Source organism: Cherax quadricarinatus, chromosome 18 (genome assembly GCF_038502225.1).
Source record: "Cherax quadricarinatus isolate ZL_2023a chromosome 18, ASM3850222v1, whole genome shotgun sequence".
NCBI lineage: Eukaryota > Metazoa > Arthropoda > Malacostraca > Decapoda > Parastacidae > Cherax > Cherax quadricarinatus.
In genome coordinates, this window is record NC_091309.1 from 47,441,062 (window position 1) to 47,460,942 (window position 19,881).

Sequence of the window (19,881 nt, forward strand, 5' to 3'; positions counted from 1 at the left end):
CTCACTATACATGGCGTGTGTAGCACTGTACATAGTATACTCACTATACATGGCGTGTGTAGCAGTGTACAAAGTATACTCACCATACATGGCGTGTGCAGCAGTGTACATAGCGTACCCACCATACATGGCGTGTGTAGCACTGTACATAGTATACTCACTACACATGGCGTGTTTAGCAATGTACATAGTGTACCCACCATACATGGCGTGTGTAGCAGTGTACATAGTGTACCCACCATACAAGGCGTATGTTGCAGTGTACATAGTGTACCCACCATACATGGCGTGTGTAGCAGTGTACATAGTGTACCCACCATACAGAGCGTGTGTTGCAGTGTACATAGTGTACCCACCATACAGAGCGTGTGTAGCAGTGTACATAGTGTACCCACAATACATGGTGTGTGTAGCAGTGTACATAGTACGCCTACCATACATAGCGTGTGTACCAGTGTACATAATGTACCCACCATACATGGCGTGTGTAACAGTGTGCAGAGTGTACCCACCATACATGGCGTGTGTAGCAGTGTACATAGTGTACCCACCATACATGGCGTGTGTAGCAGTGTACATAGTGTACCCACCATACATGGCGTGTGTAGGAGTGTACATAGTGTACCCACCATACATGGCGTGTGTAGGAGTGTACATAGTGTACCCACCACACATGGCGTGTGTACCAGTGTACATAGTGTACCCACCATACATGGCGTGTGTAGCAGTGTACATAGTGTACCCACCATACATGGCGTGTGTAGGAGTGTACATAGTGTACCCACCACACATGGCGTGTGTAGCAGTGTACATAGTGTACCCACCATACATGGCGTGTGTAGCAGTGTACATAGTGTACCCACCATACATGGCGTGTGTAGCAGTGTACATAGCGTACCCACCATACATGGCGTGTGTAGCAGTGTATATAGTGTACCCACCACACATGGCGTGTGGAGCAGTGTACATAGTGTACCCACCATACATGGCGTGTGTAGCAGTGTACATAGCGTACCCACCATACATGGCGTGTGTAGCAGTGTACATAGTGTACCCACCACACATGGCGTGTGGAGCAGTGTACATAGTGTACCCACCATACATGGCGTGTGTAGCAGTGTACATAGTGTACCCACCATACATGGCGTGTGTAGCAGTGTACATAGTGTACCCACCACACATGGCGTGTGTAGCAGTGTACATAGTGTACCCACCATACATGGCGTGTGTAGCAGTGTACATAGTGTATTCACCAAACATGGCGTGTGTAGCAGTGTACATAGTGTACCCACCATACATGGCGTGTGTAGCAGTGTACATAGTGTATTCACCAAACATGGCGTGTGTAGCAGTGTACATAGCGTACCCACCATACATGGCGTGTGTAGCAGTGTACATAGTGTATTCACCAAACATGGCTTGTGTAGCAGTGTACATAGTGTACCCACCATACAAGGCGTATGTTGCAGTGTACATATTGTACCCACCATACATGGCGTGTGTAGCAGTGTACATAGTGTACCAACCATACATGGCGTGTGTAGCAGTGTACATAGTGTACCAACCATACAAGGCGTATGTTGCAGTGTACATAGTGTACCCACCATACAAGGCGTATGTTGCAGAGTACATATTGTACCCACCATACATGGGGTGTGTATCAGTGTACATAGTGTACCCACCGTACAAGGGGTATGTTGCAGTGTACATAGTGTACCCACCATACATGGCGTGTGTAGCAGTGTACAAAGTGTACCAACCATACATGGCGTGTGTAGCAGTGTACCTAGTGTACCCACCATACAAGGCGTATGTAGCAGTGTACATAGTGTACCCACCATGCATGGCGTGTGTAGCAGTGTACATAGTGTACCCACCATACATGGCGTGTGTAGCAGTGTACATAGTGTACCCACCATACAAGGCGTATGTTGCAGTGTACATAGTGTACCCGCCATACGTGGCGTGTGTAGCAGTGTACATAGTGTACCCACCATACATGGCGTGTGTAGCAGTGTACATAGTATACCCACCATACATTGCGTGTGTAGCAGTGTACATAGCGTACCCACCATACATGGCGTGTGTAGCAGTGTACATAGTGTACCCACCATAAATGGCGTGTGTAGCAGTGTACATAGCGTACCCACCATACATGGCGTGTGTAGCAGTGTACATAGTGTACCCACCATACATGTCGTGTGTAACAGTGTACACAGTGTACCCACCATACATGACGTGTGTATCAGTGTACTTAGTATACTCACCATACATGGCGTGTGTAGCAGTGTACACAGCGTACCCACCATACATGGCGTGTATAGCAGTGTACATAGTGTGCCCGCCATACAGAGCGTGTGTAGCAGTGTACATAGCGTACCCACAATACATGGCGTGTGTAGTAGTGTACATAGTACACCTACCATACATAGCGTGTGTACCAGTGTACATAGTGCACCCACCATACATGGCGTGTGTAACAGTGTGCAGAGTGTACCCACTATACATGGCGTGTGCAGCAGTGTACATAGTGTACTCACCATACATGGCGTGTGTAGCACTGTACATAGTATACTCACCATACATAGCGTGTGTAGCAGTGTACATAGTGTACCCACCATACATAGTGTGTGTAGCAGTGTACATAGTGTACCCACCATACATAGTGTGTGTAGCAGTGTACCTAGTGTACCCTCCACAGGGTGTACATAGTGTATCCAAACAGTGTACAAAGTATATCCACCACACTGCGTACATAGTGTACCAGTCACACACCGTACATACTGTACCCACTACACGGAGTACGCAGAGTACCCACCACACAGTGTGCATAGTGTACCCACCACACAGTGCACATAGTGTACCCACCATATAGTGAACATAGTGCACTCACCACACAGTGTACCCACCACACTGTGTACCCACCACACAGTATGCATTATGTACCCACCACAGTGTACATTGTGTACCAACCACACAGTGTACATAGCCTACCCTCAACAGTTTATATAGTGTACCCACCACACAGTGTACCCACCACTCAGTGTGCATAATGTACCCACCACAGTGTACATAGTGTACCCACCACACACTATGCATAATGTACCCACCACAGTGTACATAGTGTACCCACCACACAGTATGCATAATGTACCCACCACAGTGTACATAGTGTACCCACCACACAGTGTACATAGCCTACCCTCAACAGTTTGTATAGTGTACGCACCAGTGCACGTAGTATACCCACCACACAGTGTATTTAGAGTGCCCACCACACAGTGTGCATAGTGTACTCGTCACAGTGTACATAGTGTGCACACTACAGTGTATATTATGTGCGCACCACACAATGTACATAAACACCGACCACACAGTGTACGTAGCGTGTCCACCACACAGTGTACAAAGTGTACCCACCACAGTGTACATAGTGCAACCAGAACAGTGTACATAGTGTACCCACCACACAGTGCACATAGTGTACCCACCACTCAGTGCACATAGTATACCCACCACACAGTGTACATAGTGCACATACCACACAGTGCACCCATCACAGTGCACATAGCGTACCAAACACACAGTGTACATACTGTACCCACCACACAGTGTACATAGTGCACATACCACACAGTGTACCCATCACAGTGTACATAGTGTACCCACCACATTGCACATAGTGTACCCAACACACAGTGTATATAGCGTACTCACCACACAGTGTACATAGAGTACCCACCACACAGTGTACATAGTGTACATACCACACAGTGTACCCATCACACAGTATGCACAGTGTACCCACCACACAGTTTACATAGTGTACTCACCAGTGTACATAGTGTACCCCAATACATGGCGTGTGTAGCAGTGTACATAGTGTACCCACCATACACTGCGTGTGTAGCAGTGTACATAGTGTACCCTCCATACATAGTGTGTGTAGCAGTTTACATAGTGTACCCACCATACATAGTGTGTGTAGCAGTGTACATAGTGTACCCACCATACATAGTGTGTGTAGCAGTGTACATAGTGTACCCACCATACATAGTGTGTGTAGCAGTGTACCTAGTGTACCCTCCACAGGGTGTACATAGTGTATCCAGTGTACAAAGTATATCCACCACACTGCGTACATAGTGTACCAGTCACACACCGTACATACTGTACCCACTACACAGAGTACACAGAGTACCCACCATACAGTGTGTATAGTGTTCCCACCACACAGTGTACCCACCACACAGTGTACATAGTGTACCCACCATACAGTGCACAAATTGTACCCTCCATACAGTGAACATAGAGCACTCACCACACAGTGTACCCACCACACAGTGTACCCTCCACACAGTGTACCCACCACACAGTATGCATAATGTACCCACCACAGTGTACATAGTGTACCCACCACACAGTATGCATAATGTACCCACCACATTGTGCATAGTGTACCCACCACACAGTGTACATAGTGTACATATCACACAGTGTACCCATCACACAGTATGCACAGTGTACCCACCACAGTGTACATAGTGTACCCTCCATACAGTGTACATAGTGTACCCTCCATACAGTGAACATAGTGTACTCACAACACAGTGTACATAGTGTACCCATCACACAGTGTACATAGTTTACCCTCAACAGTTTATATAGTGTACCCACCAGTGCACGTAGTGTACCCACCACACAGTGTATATAGAGTGCCCACCGCACAGTGTATATAGAGTGCCCACCGAACAGTGTGCATAGTGTACCCATCACACAGTGTACATAGTTTACCCTCAACAGTTTATATAGTGTACCCACCACAGTGCACGTAGTGTACCCAGCACACAGTGTACACAGTGTACTCACCACACAGTGTACATAGTGTACCCACCGCACAGTGTACATACTGTACATACCACACAGTGTACCCATCACAGTGTACAAAGTGTACCCACCACAGTGCACATAGTGTACCCAACACACAGTGTACATAGTGTACTCACCACACAGTGTACATAGTGTACCCACCACACAGTGTACATAGTGTACATATCACACAGTGTACCCATCACACAGTATGCACAGTGTACCCACCACAATGTACATAGTGTACCCTCCATACAGTGTACATAGTGTACCCTCCATACAGTGAACATAGTGTACTCACAACACAGTGTACATAGTGTACCCATCACACAGTGTACATAGTTTACCCTCAACAGTTTATATGGTGTACCCACCAGTGCACGTAGTGTTCCCACCACACAGTGTATATAGAGTGCCCACCACACAATGTGCATAGTGTACCCGCCACAGTGTACATAGTGTACAAACTACAGTGTATATAATGTGCGCACCACACAATGTACATAAACACCGACCACACAGTGTACGTAGCGTGTCCACTACACAGTGTACAAAGTTTACCCACCACAGTGTACATAGTGCAACCAAAACAGTGCACATAGTGTGCCCACCACACAGTGTACCCACCACACAGTGTACCCACCACACAGTGTGCATAGTGTACCCACCACACAGTGTGCATAGTGTACCCACCACACAGTGTATCCACCATACAGTGTGCATAGTGTACCACCTCACAGTGTACATAGTGTACCCACCACACAGTGCACCCACCACACAGTGTGCATATTGTACCCACCACACAGTGTGCATAGTTTACCCACCACACAGTGTGCATAGTGTACCCACCACACAGTGTGCATAGTGTACCCACCACACAGTGTACCCACCGCACAGTGTGCATAGTGTACCCACCACACAGTGTACTCACCACACAGTGTACATAGTGTACCCACCACACAGTGTACATATTGTACATATCACACAGTGTACATATTGTACATATCACACAGTGTACCCATCACACAGTATGCACAGTGTACCCACCACAGTGTACATAGTGTACCCTCCATACAGTGTACATAGTGTACCCTCCATACAGTGAACATAGTGTACCCTCCATACAGTGTACATAGTGTACCCTCCATACAGTGAACATAGTGTACTCACAACACAGTGTACATAGCGTACCCATCACACAGTGTACATAGTTTACCCTCAACAGTTTATATAGTGTACCCACCAGTGCACGTAGTGTACCCACCACACAGTGTATATAGAGTGCCCACCACACAATGTGCATAGTGTACCCTCCACAGTGTACATAGTGTACAAACTACACTGTATATAATGTGCGCACCACACAATGTACATAAACACCGACCACACAGTGTACGTAGCGTGTCCACTACACAGTGTACAAAGTTTACCCACCACAGTGTACATAGTGCAACCAAAACAGTGCACATAGTGTGCCCACCACACAGTGTACCCACCACACAGTGTACCCACCACACAGTGTACCCACCACACAGTGTGCATAGTGTACCCACCACACAGTGTATCCACCACACAGTGTGCATAGTGTACCAACCTCACAGTGTACATAGTGTACCCACCACACAGTGTACCCACCACACAGTGTGCATATTGTACCCACCACACAGTGTGCATAGTTTACCCACCACACAGTGTGCATAGTGTACCCACCACACAGTGTGCATAGTGTACCCACCACACAGTGTACCCACCGCACAGTGTGCATAGTGTACCCACCACACAGTGTACTCACCACACTGTACATAGTGTACCAACCACACAGTGTACATAGTGTACATATCACACAGTGTACCCATCACACAGTGTGCATAGTGTACCCACCACACAGTGTGCATAGTGTACCCACCGCACAGTGTGCATAGTGTACCCACCACACAGTGTACCCACCACACAGTGTGCATAGTGTACCCACCACCCAGTGTACCCACCACACAGTGTGCATAGTGTACCCACCACACAGTGTACCCTCCACACAGTGTGCATAGTGTACCAACCACACAGTGTACCCACCACGCAGAGTACCCACCACACAGTGTACCCACCACACAGTGTGCATAGTGTACCCACCACACAGTGTGCATAGTGTACCCACCACACAGTGTACCCACCACACAGTGTGCATAGTGTACCCACCACACAGTGTATCCACCACACAGTGTGCATAGTGTACCCACCTCACAGTGTACATAGTGTACCCACCACACAGTGTACCCACCACACAGTGTGCATAGTGTACCCACCACACAGGGTGCATAGTGTACCCACCACACTGTGTGAATAGTGTACCCACCACACAGTGTGCATAGTGTACCCACCACACAGTGTGCATAGTGTACCCACCACACAGTGTGCATAGTGTACCCACCACACAGTGTACCCACCGCTCAGTGTGCATAGTGTACCCACCACACAGTGTACCCACCACACAGTGTGCATAATGTACCCACCAGCCAGTGTACCCACCACGCAGTGTACCCACCACACAGTGTACCCACCACACAGTGTGCATAGTGTACCCACCACACAGTGTACCCTCCACACAGTGTGCATAGTGTACCCACCACCCAGTGTACCCACCACGCAGTGTACCCACCACACAGTGTGCATAGTGTACCCACCACACAGTGTACTCACCACACAGTGTACATAGTGTACCCACCACACAGTGTACTCACCACACAGTGTACATAGTGTACCCACCACACAGTGTACATAGTGTACATATCACAAAGTGTACCCATCACACAGTATGCACAGTGTACCCACCACAGTGTACATAGTGTACCCTCCATACAGTGTACATAGTGTACCCTCCATACAGTGAACATAGTGTACTCACAACACAGTGTACATAGTGTACCCATCACACAGTGTACATAGTTTACCCTCAACAGTTTATATAGTGTACCCACCAGTGCACGTAGTGTACCCACCACACAGTGTATATAGAGTGCCCACCACACAATGTGCATAGTGTACCCGCCACAGTGTACATAGTGTACAAACTACAGTGTATATAATGTGCGCACCACACAATGTACATAAACACCGACCACACAGTGTACGTAGCGTGTCCACTACACAGTGTACAAAGTTTACCCACCACAGTGTACATAGTGCAACCAAAACAGTGCACATAGTGTGCCCACCACACAGTGTACCCACCACACAGTGTACCCACCACACAGTGTGCATAGTGTACCCACCACACAATGTGCATAGTGTACCCACCACACAGTGTATCCACCACACAGTGTGCATAGTGTACCCACCTCACAGTGTACATAGTGTACCCACCACACAGTGTGCATATTGTACCCACCACACAGTGTGCATAGTTTACCCACCACACAGTGTGCATAGTGTACCCACCACACAGTGTGCATAGTTTACCCACCACACAGTGTACCCACCGCACAGTGTGCATAGTGTACCCACCACACAGTGTACATAGTGTACCCACCACACAGTGTACATAGTGTACATATCACACAGTGTACCCATCACACAGTGTGCATAGTGTACCCACCACACAGTGTGCATAGTGTACCCACCACACAGTGTACCCACCGCACAGTGTGCATAGTGTACCCACCACACAGTGTACCCACCACACAGTGTGCATAGTGTACCCACCACCCAGTGTACCCACCACACAGTGTGCATAGTGTACCCACCACACAGTGTACCCTCCACACAGTGTGCATAGTGTACCAACCACACAGTGTACCCACCACGCAGTGTACCCACCACACAGTGTACCCACCACACAGTGTGCATAGTGTACCCACCACACAGTGTGCATAGTGTACCCACCACACAGTGTACCCACCACACAGTGTGCATAGTGTACCCACCAAACAGTGTATCCACCACACAGTGTGCATAGTGTACCCACCTCACAGTGTACATAGTGTATCCACCACACAGTGTACCCACCACACAGTGTGCATAGTGTACCCACCACACAGGGTGCATAGTGTACCCACCACACAGTGTGAATAGTGTACCCACCACACAGTGTGCATAGTGTACCCACCATACAGTGTGCATAGTGTACCCACCACACAGTGTGCATAGTGTACCCACCACACAGTGTACCCACCGCACAGTGTGCATAGTGTACCCACCACACAGTGTACCCACCACACAGTGTGCATAATGTACCCACCAGCCAGTGTACCCACCACGCAGTGTACCCACCACACAGTGTACCCACCACACAGTGTGCATAGTGTACCCACCACACAGTGTACCCTCCACACAGTGTGCATAGTGTACCCACCACCCAGTGTACCCACCACGCAGTGTACCCACCACACAGTGTGCATAGTGTACCCACCACACAGTGTACCCTCCACACAGTGTGCATAGTGTACCAACCACACAGTGTACCCACCACGCAGTGTACCCACCACACAGTGTACCCACCACACAGTGTGTATAGTGTACCCACCACACAGTGTGCATAGTGTACCCACCACACAGTGTGCATAGTGTACCCACCACCCAGTGTAACCACCACGCAGTGTACCCACCACACAGTGTTCCCACCACTCAGTGTGCATAGTGTACCCACCACACAGTGTACCCACCACACAGTGTGCATAGTGTACCCACCACTCAGTGTACCCACCACACAGTGTACCCACCACACAGTGTGCACAGTGTACCCACCACACAGTGTATCCACCACACAGTGTGCATAGTGTACCCACCTCACAGTGTACATAGTGTACCCACCACACAGTGTACCCACCACACAGTGTGCATAGTGTACCCACCACACAGTGTGCATTGTGTACCCACCACACAGTGTGAATAGTGTACCCACCACACAGTGTGCATAGTGTACCCACCACACTGTGCATAGTGTACCCACCACACAGTGTGCATAGTGTACCCACCACACAGTGTACCCACCGCACAGTGTGCATAGTGTACCCACCACACAGTGTACCCACCACACAGTGTGCATAGTGTACCCACCACCCAGTGTAACCACCACGCAGTGTACCCACCACACAGTGTACCCACCACACAGTGTGCATAGTGTACCCACCACACAGTGTACCCACCACACAGTGTACCCACCACACAGTGTACCCACCACACAGTGTGCATAGTGTACCCACCACACAGTGTACCCACCACACAGTGTGCATAGTGTACCTACCACACAGTGTACCCACCACACAGTGTGCATAGTGTACCCACCACACAGTGTACCCAGCACACAGTGTGCATAGTGTACCCACCACACAGTGTACGCACCACACAGTGTGCATAGTGTACCCACTACACAATGTGCATAGTGTACCCACCACACAGTGTGCATAGTGTACCCACCACATAGTGTACCCACCACACAGTGTATCCACCACATAGTGTACCCACCACACAGTGTATCCACCACATAGTGTACCCACCACACAGTGTGCATAGTGTACCCACCACGCAGTGTACCCACCACACAGTGTACCCACATTTATAGAATGGTCACAGATATTAGTAGACATTCTTCATTTGTTCGCCGTCCCTGTTTGCTCCGTCCCTTCTCTCTTCGCCTACATTCGCTCTTGTCTTCCCTTCAGTTACTGCCTTTATACATTCATTTAGCATCTCACTTTTCCCTACCTCCCTGGGAAGTTCCGGCTGTTCGAGTCTGTTTTTTCTCACTCCCTTGCTCGATAGCCCAGCTGCCTATGGTGGCTTCCCGCTCTCTTTTTCTTGACCACATCCACTCTCATTCTCATGCCATCGCAGTGTACACAGATGGCTCTCAATCTTCAGACGGCGTCGGATTCGCAGCAGTGTTTCCGGACGGCGTCGTGCGAGGGCATTTACTATCTTTGGCTAGCATTTTTTACTGGTGAATTGTATGTCATTCTTGCAGCACTTATTCGTATCGCATTTATGCCTGTGTCATCATTTGTGGTTGTCTCAGACTCCCTTAGTGCTCTACAGGCTATACGAAAATTTGATACACTTCACCCCTTAGTTCTCCGTATCCAACTTTGGCTACGCTGTATCTCTACCATGCATAAAGATATTGGGCCCCTGGTCATGTTGACGTACAGGGTAATGAACAGGCAGACACTGCTGCGCGGTCAGCAGTACATGACCTACCAATTTCATATAGAGGTGTTCCATTTCCTGACTATTTTGCTGTAATAGCTACCCACCTTCACACCCGTTGGCAATAACGTTGGTCTGCTCTGCTCAATAACAAACTTTGTTTTATTAAACCGAGCATAGGTTACTGGCCGTCTTGCCACCAGTATCGAGGTTGGGAGACTACTCTCTCCCGCCTTCGCATTGGCCATACTCGTCTTACTCATGGATATCTCATGGAGAGGCGCCCTGCTCCTCTCTGTGAGAATTGTCAGGTTCCATTATCAGTCAGCCACATTCTATTGGACTGCCCACTTTATCAACGAGGACGCAGAATTTACCTCCGTCGTCATCTTCGCTCTGCTGCTCTCTCTTTACCTTCCCTTCTCGCTGATGGACCCACCTTTCATCCAGACTCTCTCATTGACTTTTTGACAACAACTGACTTACTCCACAAACTCTGATACCTTCAGCCCTTTCTACCTCAATCTCTTGCTACCCTCTACCCTGCACTATCCCCTGCCCCACTGTTTTCTGTAACCTACTAATCATCCCTCCCCCCTTATGCCATCCAATACCCTCGCTTCCTTCCCTACCCTGCAGCCCTGTATATAGCCCTTGTGGCTTAGCGCTTCTTTTTGATTATAATGATAATATCCAGATGGCTTCTTATATTATCAGCTATAATTGACTCTAGTAATTAGCCTACAATTGAGGTTAGGCATCACACTATATTTTTCACTTCACGTGTCTGAGACACAATCAAATCAGATTAATTAAGTCTCGGCTCACACAAATGCTTCTCCCAACACCATAATTAACAGCTGCTAACTACTGATAGAACATGGAACGTTCAATGTAAATACGAAGCGAAGCTCATAACGAAGTTAATACCAAAGAATGTTAAATGCAGTTTTAAAGTTCAATGCAGAGTGATATAAAATAATGTTTATAACAAAGTTAATACAAATGAATGATAAATACAAATTCGAAATACCTTTACAGAAAGTAGATCGTTCATTTCTTCATCCATTTGTATTTTCCGTATATGGGTATAATAATATTTATGGATAAACAGATTGATCATATTGTTGACTGATTTTCACCAATCTCTTTTCCACCTGTTAGGTAAGACACATATGCAACAGTTAGGTATTTTTATTTCGAAACGTTTCGCCTACACAGTAGGCTTCTTCAGTCGAGTACAGAAAAGTTGATAGAAGCAGGAGAGACTTGAAGACGATATAATCAGTCCATCACCCTTAAAGTTTTGAGGTGGTCAGTCCCTCAGTCTGGAGAAGAAACTCTATTCCACCTAAAATATCTCTCCCAAGAAACTTTTCACTATTTCATCAGTCCATTGTTTCACCATTTCTTTCACATCACCATCATTAAGGTTTGTCTGCATCCACCTCGCCACTTTCTCGTAGTTCCCACCATTATATTTACCTTCCTTCCACAATTTTCATAACCATGTACTTAAGTTCTATAAAAACCTCTGGGGAAAGATCACTAACGACTAAACAATCCTTTAAATCTCTCATATTCTTCAAAACAATCCATTAACATTTTCACATTCTTCCCAACAATCCTTGAAATCTCTCATATTCTTCCCAACAATCCTTGAAATCTCTCATATTCTTCCCAACAATCCTTGAAATCTCTCATATTCTTCACAATAATCCTAGAAATCTCTCATATTTTTCCCAACAATCCTTGAAATCTCTCATATTCTTCCCAACAATCCTTGAAATCTCTCATATTCTTCCCAACAATCCTTGAAATCTCTCATATTCTTCCCAACAATCCTTGAAATCTCTCACATTCTTCCCAACAATCCTTGAAATCTCTCACATTCTTCCCAACAATCCTTGAAATCTCTCATATTCTTCCCAACAATCCTAGAAATCTCTCATATTCTTCCCAACAATCCTTGAAATCTCTCATATTCTTCCCAACAATCCTTGAAATCTCTCATATTCTTCCCAACAATCCTTGAAATCTCTCACATTCTTCCCAACAATCCTTGAAATCTCTCACATTCTTCCCAACAATCCTTGAAATCTCTCACATTCTTCCCAACAATCCTTGAAATCTCTCACATTCTTCCCAACAATCCTTGAAATCTCTCACATTCTTCCCAACAATCCTTGAAATCTCTCACATTCTTCCCAACAATCCTTGAAATCTCTCACATTCTTCCCAACAATCCTTGAAATCTCTCACATTCTTCCCAACAATCCTTGAAATCTCTCACATTCTTCCCAACAATCCTAGAAATCTCTCATATTCTTCCCAACAATCCTTGAAATCTCTCATATTCTTCCCAACAATCCTTGAAATCTCTCATATTCTTCCCAACAATCCTTGAAATCTCTCACATTCTTCCCAACAATCCTTGAAATCTCTCACATTCTTCCCAACAATCCTTGAAATCTCTCACATTCTTCCCAACAATCCTTGAAATCTCTCACATTCTTCCCAACAATCCTTGAAATCTCTCACATTCTTCCCAACAATCCTTGAAATCTCTCACATTCTTCCCAACAATCCTTGAAATCTCTCACATTCTTCCCAACAATCCTTGAAATCTCTCACATTCTTCCCAACAATCCTTGAAATCTCTCACATTCTTCCCAACAATCCTAGAAATCTCTCATATTCTTCCCAACAATCCTTGAAATCTCTCATATTCTTCCCAACAATCCTTGAAATCTCTCATATTCTTCCCAACAATCCTTGAAATCTCTCACATTCTTCCCAACAATCCTTGAAATCTCTCACATTCTTCCCAACAATCCTTGAAATCTCTCACATTCTTCCCAACAATCCTTGAAATCTCTCACATTCTTCCCAACAATCCTTGAAATCTCTCACATTCTTCCCAACAATCCTTGAAATCTCTCACATTCTTCCCAACAATCCTTGAAATCTCTCACATTCTTCCCAACAATCCTTGAAATCTCTCACATTCTTCCCAACAATCCTTGAAATCTCTCATATTCTTCCCAACAATCCTTGAAATCTCTCACATTCTTCCCAACAATCCTTGAAATCTCTCATATTCTTCCCAACAATCCTTGAAATCTCTCATATTCTTCCCAACAATCCTTGAAATCTCTCATATTCTTCCCAACAATCCTTGAAATCTCTCATATTCTTCCCAACAATCCTTGAAATCTCTCATATTCTTCCCAACAATCCTTGAAATCTCTCACATTCTTCCCAACAATCCTTGAAATCTCTCATATTCTTCCCAACAATCCTTGAAATCTCTCATATTCTTCCCAACAATCCTTGAAATCTCTCATATTCTTCCCAACAATCCTTGAAATCTCTCATATTCTTCCCAACAATCCTTGAAATCTCTCATATTCTTCCCAACAATCCTTGAAATCTCTCATATTCTTCACAATAATCCTAGAAATCTCTCATATTTTTCCCAACAATCCTTGAAATCTTTCATATTCTTCCCAACAATCATTTAACTCTCTCATACTCTTAAAATCAGTCCTTTAAATCTCTTATATGTTGAGTGTGTACACTCAAAACTTATATGTTGAGTGTGTACACTCAACACTTATATGTTGAGTGTGTACACTCAACACTTATATGTTGAGTGTGTACACTCAACACTTATATGTTGAGTGTGTACACTCAACACTTACGAGTGACTGTACTCAACGTAAAACTCAAACATTACCCATTTGCAGAAAGGTATTAAATTATTATGAAAAACAAGAAACGTTAAACCTGTACAATTCCTATGGGACTGGAAGGTAATCAAACATGATCAGAATGAAGAAAGGGTTGCTCTAGTTCCTTGGACTGTGAACGTATCTCCTGAACCTAGGAAGCTGCTAAAACATATTCAACAATCACCACAGCTGGTGTCGACACACTGTTCATATATTCCAGAACAAGATGGAGGCTGGTGTTTATGTCTCATCAGTAATCATGCTTTGTTCCAGCGAACTAAAAGGTGTAAACAAAAGAAGATATTACAGAAATCAACATTTTACCATAAACTTCTGTCCCCTCAAAAAATCACAGATGTAGAAATGTAAGTGTCACTATGTAACTGGATGCATTTTGTACCCTTATAACTGTTGAGTTTGAACAGCTAGTCAGTATGGATCAGAGTGTTACTAATTGTTGAGGTGGTAAGGTCGGTGTTTTACTTCTGAGTTTTCAAATGAGCAGAGACAGAATAACAGTCCTTAGCTGTGTGAAAAAAAAAATGTGTTTCGCATTTATTTATTTTGTTCCTTTTCTCCAGATGTTGGCTAAAGAACCTGAGAAGTTCCGGCCGCTGGTGGAGGAGTCGCTGCGTCGACAGGTGGCCGCTATTAACAAGCTAGCTGATGCTGGACTCTTCTTCTGGGACTATGGAAATGCCTTCCTGCTGGAGGCGCGCCGTGCTGGGGCTGACGTGGGTTGCGCGAAGGGAGGAGACGAGATCAAGTTCCGGTATCCAAGTTATGTCCAGGATATTATGGGGTAATTACGTAGCTTTTCCTATGTCCACCAACATCCACGTGACCACAACTTGATGCATTTCGGCCGCGAGAAAGATTTCACCAAATTTCATAACCCAAATCCCGTCTGTCTCAGTGCACGCGATTGCAATAGTGAAGAGCACAGCGTAAGTTGTTGAAACATTTGCATATCATCATGTGGAAATATATCCAGATTTCTTTAACAAAAAAATTTAAATTAGGACACAGCCCAAATTTAATTCCAACTTTTCAGTGAGAACAAAAAATTCTATTTCCATTTTTCCAGTTACAAAAATAGATAATTGGAACCTACTCAGGCCAAAATTAATCCAAAAATTTTCCAGATAAGACTGACCAGCTTTTAAGAAAATAAGTAAAGCAATTAAATAATTATATAAGAAATAGTAGTAGGTTGGTAGACAGCAACCACCCAGGGAGGTACTACCGTCCTGTGGTAGTAGGTTGGTAGACAGCAACCACCCAGGGAAGTACTACCGTCCTGTGGGAGTAGGTTGGTAGACAGCAACCACCCAGGGAAGTACTACCGTCCTGTGGTAGTAGGTTGGTAGACAGCAACCACCCAGGGAAGTACTACCGTCCTGTGGTAGTAGGTTGGTAGACAGCAACCACCCAGGGAAGTACTACCGTCCTGCCAGATGACTGTGAAACAGAAACCTGTAACTGTTTTGCATGATGGTAGGATTGCTGGTTTCTTTTTCTGTCTCATAAACACGCTAGATAACAGGGATATCTTGCTACTCCTACTTAAACTTTGGTCACACTTCACAGACACGCACATGCATATATATATATACATACATCTAGGTTTTTCTCCTCTTTCTAAATAGTTCTTGTTCTTTTTTATTTCTTCTATTGTCCATGGGGAAGTGGAAAAGAATCTTTCCTCCGTAAGCCATGCGTGTCGTATGAGGCGACTAAAATGCCGGGAGCAATGGGCTGGTAACCCCTTCTCCTGTAGACATTTACTAAAAAAGTTTCGGGCCACCCTGCCTTGGTGGGAATCGGCCAGTGTGATAATAATAATAAGAAATAGCAATAATTAAGAAAATAGGTTTAATGTAATCTCCGTGAACATAACATACAAATTCTTAACAATGTTCACGAGGGAACACAGATGTTATAGACGCAAAAGAACATTTAGTCTAGGACAGGCATTGTGAATTATTTATCATGATAAGAGATATTGACCAATTACTTCACAGTAAACACTGTGATTAATATAACTTGTTTACGATAACTTGTAAAGTAAAAGGACACAAGTGCAACTAATGTGACATTTATTGTGGCAACGTTTCGCTCTCCAGGAGCTTTATCAAGCCATTACAAACAATACATGGACACAGAGGGTATATAAAGGCTCAGAGTGAGGTGAATACTAGTGAGGTAACATTTCGATGTTCACTAGTAGTAGTAGTAGTAGTAGTAGTAGTAGTAGTAGTAGTGGTAGTGACAAAAGTAATACAGTATGGTAGAGCAATTAATTCGTATTACACCTCACTCTGAGCCTTTATATACCCTCTGTGTCCAAGTATTGTTTGTAATGCCTTGATAAAGCTCCTGGAGAGCGAAACGTTGCCACAATAAATGTTACATTAGTTGCACTTGTGTCCTTTTACTTTACATATTGTCGGTAATTCTACCAACTTTATTACGATAACTTGCTCAATACAACATTAAAAGATTACTTAGTTTGAAGATAACACGTCAGCACTGAAAGATAACACGTCAGCACTGGAAGATAACACGTCAGCACTGAAAGATAACACGTCAGCACTGAAAGATAACATGTCAGCACTGAAAGATAACACGTCAGCACTGGAAGATAACATGTCAGCACTGGAAGATAACACGTCAGCACTGGAAGATAACACGTCAGCACTGGAAGATAACACGTCAGCACTGAAAGATAACACGTCAGCACTGGAAGATAACATGTCAGCACTGAAAGATAACACGTCAGTACTGGAAGATAACATGTCAGCACTGGAAGATAACACGTCAGCACTGGAAGATAACACGTTAGCACTGGAAGATAACACGTCAGCACTGAAAGATAACACGTCAGCACTGGAAGATAACATGTCAGCACTGAAAGATAACACGTCAGCACTGGAAGATAACACGTCAGCACTGAAAGATAACACGTCAGCACTGGAAGATAACACGTCAGCACTGAAAGATAACACGTCAGCACTGGAAGATAACATGTCAGCACTGAAAGATAACACGTCAGCACTGGAAGATAACACGTCAGCATTGAAAGATAACACGTCAGCACTGAAAGATAACATGTCAGCACTGAAAGATAACACGTCAGCACTGGAAGATAACATGTCAGCACTGAAAGATAACACGTCAGCACTGGAAGATAACACGTCAGCACTGAAAGATAACACGTCAGCACTGGAAGATAACATGTCAGCACTGAAAGATAACACGTCAGCACTGGAAGATAACATGTCAGCACTGAAAGATAACACGTCAGCACTGGAAGATAACATGTCAGCACTAAAAGATAACACGTCAGCACTGGAAGATAACATGTCAGCACTGAAAGATAACACGTCAGCACTGGAAGATAACACGTCAGCACTGAAAGATAACACGTCAGCACTGAAAGATAACACGTCAGCACTGGAAGATAACATGTCAGCACTGAAAGATAACACGTCAGCACTGAAAGATAACACGTCAGCACTGGAAGATAACATGTCAGCACTGAAAGATAACACGTCAGCACTGGAAGATAACACGTCAGCACTGGAAGATAACACGTCAGCACTGGAAGATAACACGTCAGCAATGGAAGATAACACGTCAGCACTGGAAGATTACCACAAGATGCATTTTCCAGTTACTGCGCAGAGTCCAATAAAACTGAGGCCTACGTACACAGCCTATAACGATTAAACGTTCCGGTCATTTCATAAGATGAGTAAGTCGTTCAAAATTGATGCCGTTCACAAATATATTTTAGTCAAAGAGCTAAACCCTGAGAGTTATATAATGCCTGTGGAATAGAAGACATTAAATATCGATCCAAAGGGATGATAAGTCCAGTTCCTTGAATCAAGAGCCCCTTTCAAGCATCAGTTTATAATATTGTAACAAGGTGAAAAAAAAACTATACCTTTTCGAGACTAAAATTGGCGAAAATGGCTTCTTAAATATCAATTTAATTTATTAAATAATGATAATAACTTTTATTTAATAACTAAAGATTAATTCTTCTAACTACCTTCAAAATATTTCTGACGATACAGTCTATAATAAATAAGATAAACCCATTAGTTTAGTTCGAGTTGTTACAGTTTTGGAAATCTGCTGAAGTTATTAACTAATTAGTATGCGTTGAATTGAGTTCACTTACGGGAGAATTTCTTTACTCTCGGGTTTTATTAAAACGCAGATTATCACATATTTTGACCTGTTTAAATTCCAATTTGGTAATTTTGCTAAGCAAATTGTTTCCATTTTGACAGGTCGAATCGTTTTTTTTTTTTAATTCAAAATCAAATATTTTTATCTTACAAGATTATAGAAAAAGTGAGAAAAAGATAAATTCGTGTATTTAAGACTTTTTAAGTTTAACGAGGCTTGACATTTCTGTCTTGTGAACATTCTCATAATTTTATCCTTGTTAGGTAAGACACATATGCAACAGTTAGGTATCTTTATTTCGAAACGTTTCGCCTACACAGTAGGCTTCTTCAGTCGAGTACAGAAAAGTTGATAGAAGCAGAAGATACTTGAAGACGATGTAATCAGTCCATCACCCTTAAAGTTTTGAGGTGGTCAGTCCCTCAGTCTGGAGAAGAGCATTGTTCCATAGTATGAAACAATATGGAGTTGAAGTGACAGAATGGGGCCTTATATAGTGCCAGGAGGTGAGACGTAGGTTGCTTTGGGAGGGCAGGTCCCTCTCAAACCCAGCCGTTCTCACTAGTAGAGGTTGTCGAAGTTGATGGTCTGTACCAAGATACCCTTGTGTTGCAGTGTCTGACAGAATGAACATTAAAATGGTATAAAATACCGACAGGTTGATAGGTAAGACACATATGCAACAGTTAGGTATCTTTATTATGAAACGTTTCGCCTACACAGTAGGCTTCTTCAGTCGAGTACAGAAAAGTTGATAGAAGCAGAAGATACTTGAAGACGATGTAATCAGTCCATCACCCTTAAAGTTTTGAGGTGGTCAGTCCCTCAGTCTGGAGAAGAGCATTGTTCCGTAGTCTGAAACAATATGGAGTTGAAGTGACAGGATGGAGCCTTTATATAGTGCCAGGAGGTGAGACGTAGGTTGCTTTGGGAGGGC

General features: G+C 44.4%; 1 protein-coding gene across 2 annotated transcripts in view; it reads left to right on the top strand.

The window, feature by feature from the left end:
* Positions 1-19,881, top strand: part of LOC128689515 (urocanate hydratase) — a 296,064-nt gene that overhangs the window by 209,914 nt on the left and 66,269 nt on the right. For both annotated transcript variants that reach the window (XM_070086477.1, XM_070086478.1), the window contains one exon: positions 15,323-15,543. In XM_070086477.1, coding sequence (XP_069942578.1) covers positions 15,323-15,543 — 221 coding nt within the window. The remainder of the gene's footprint in view (positions 1-15,322; positions 15,544-19,881) is intronic.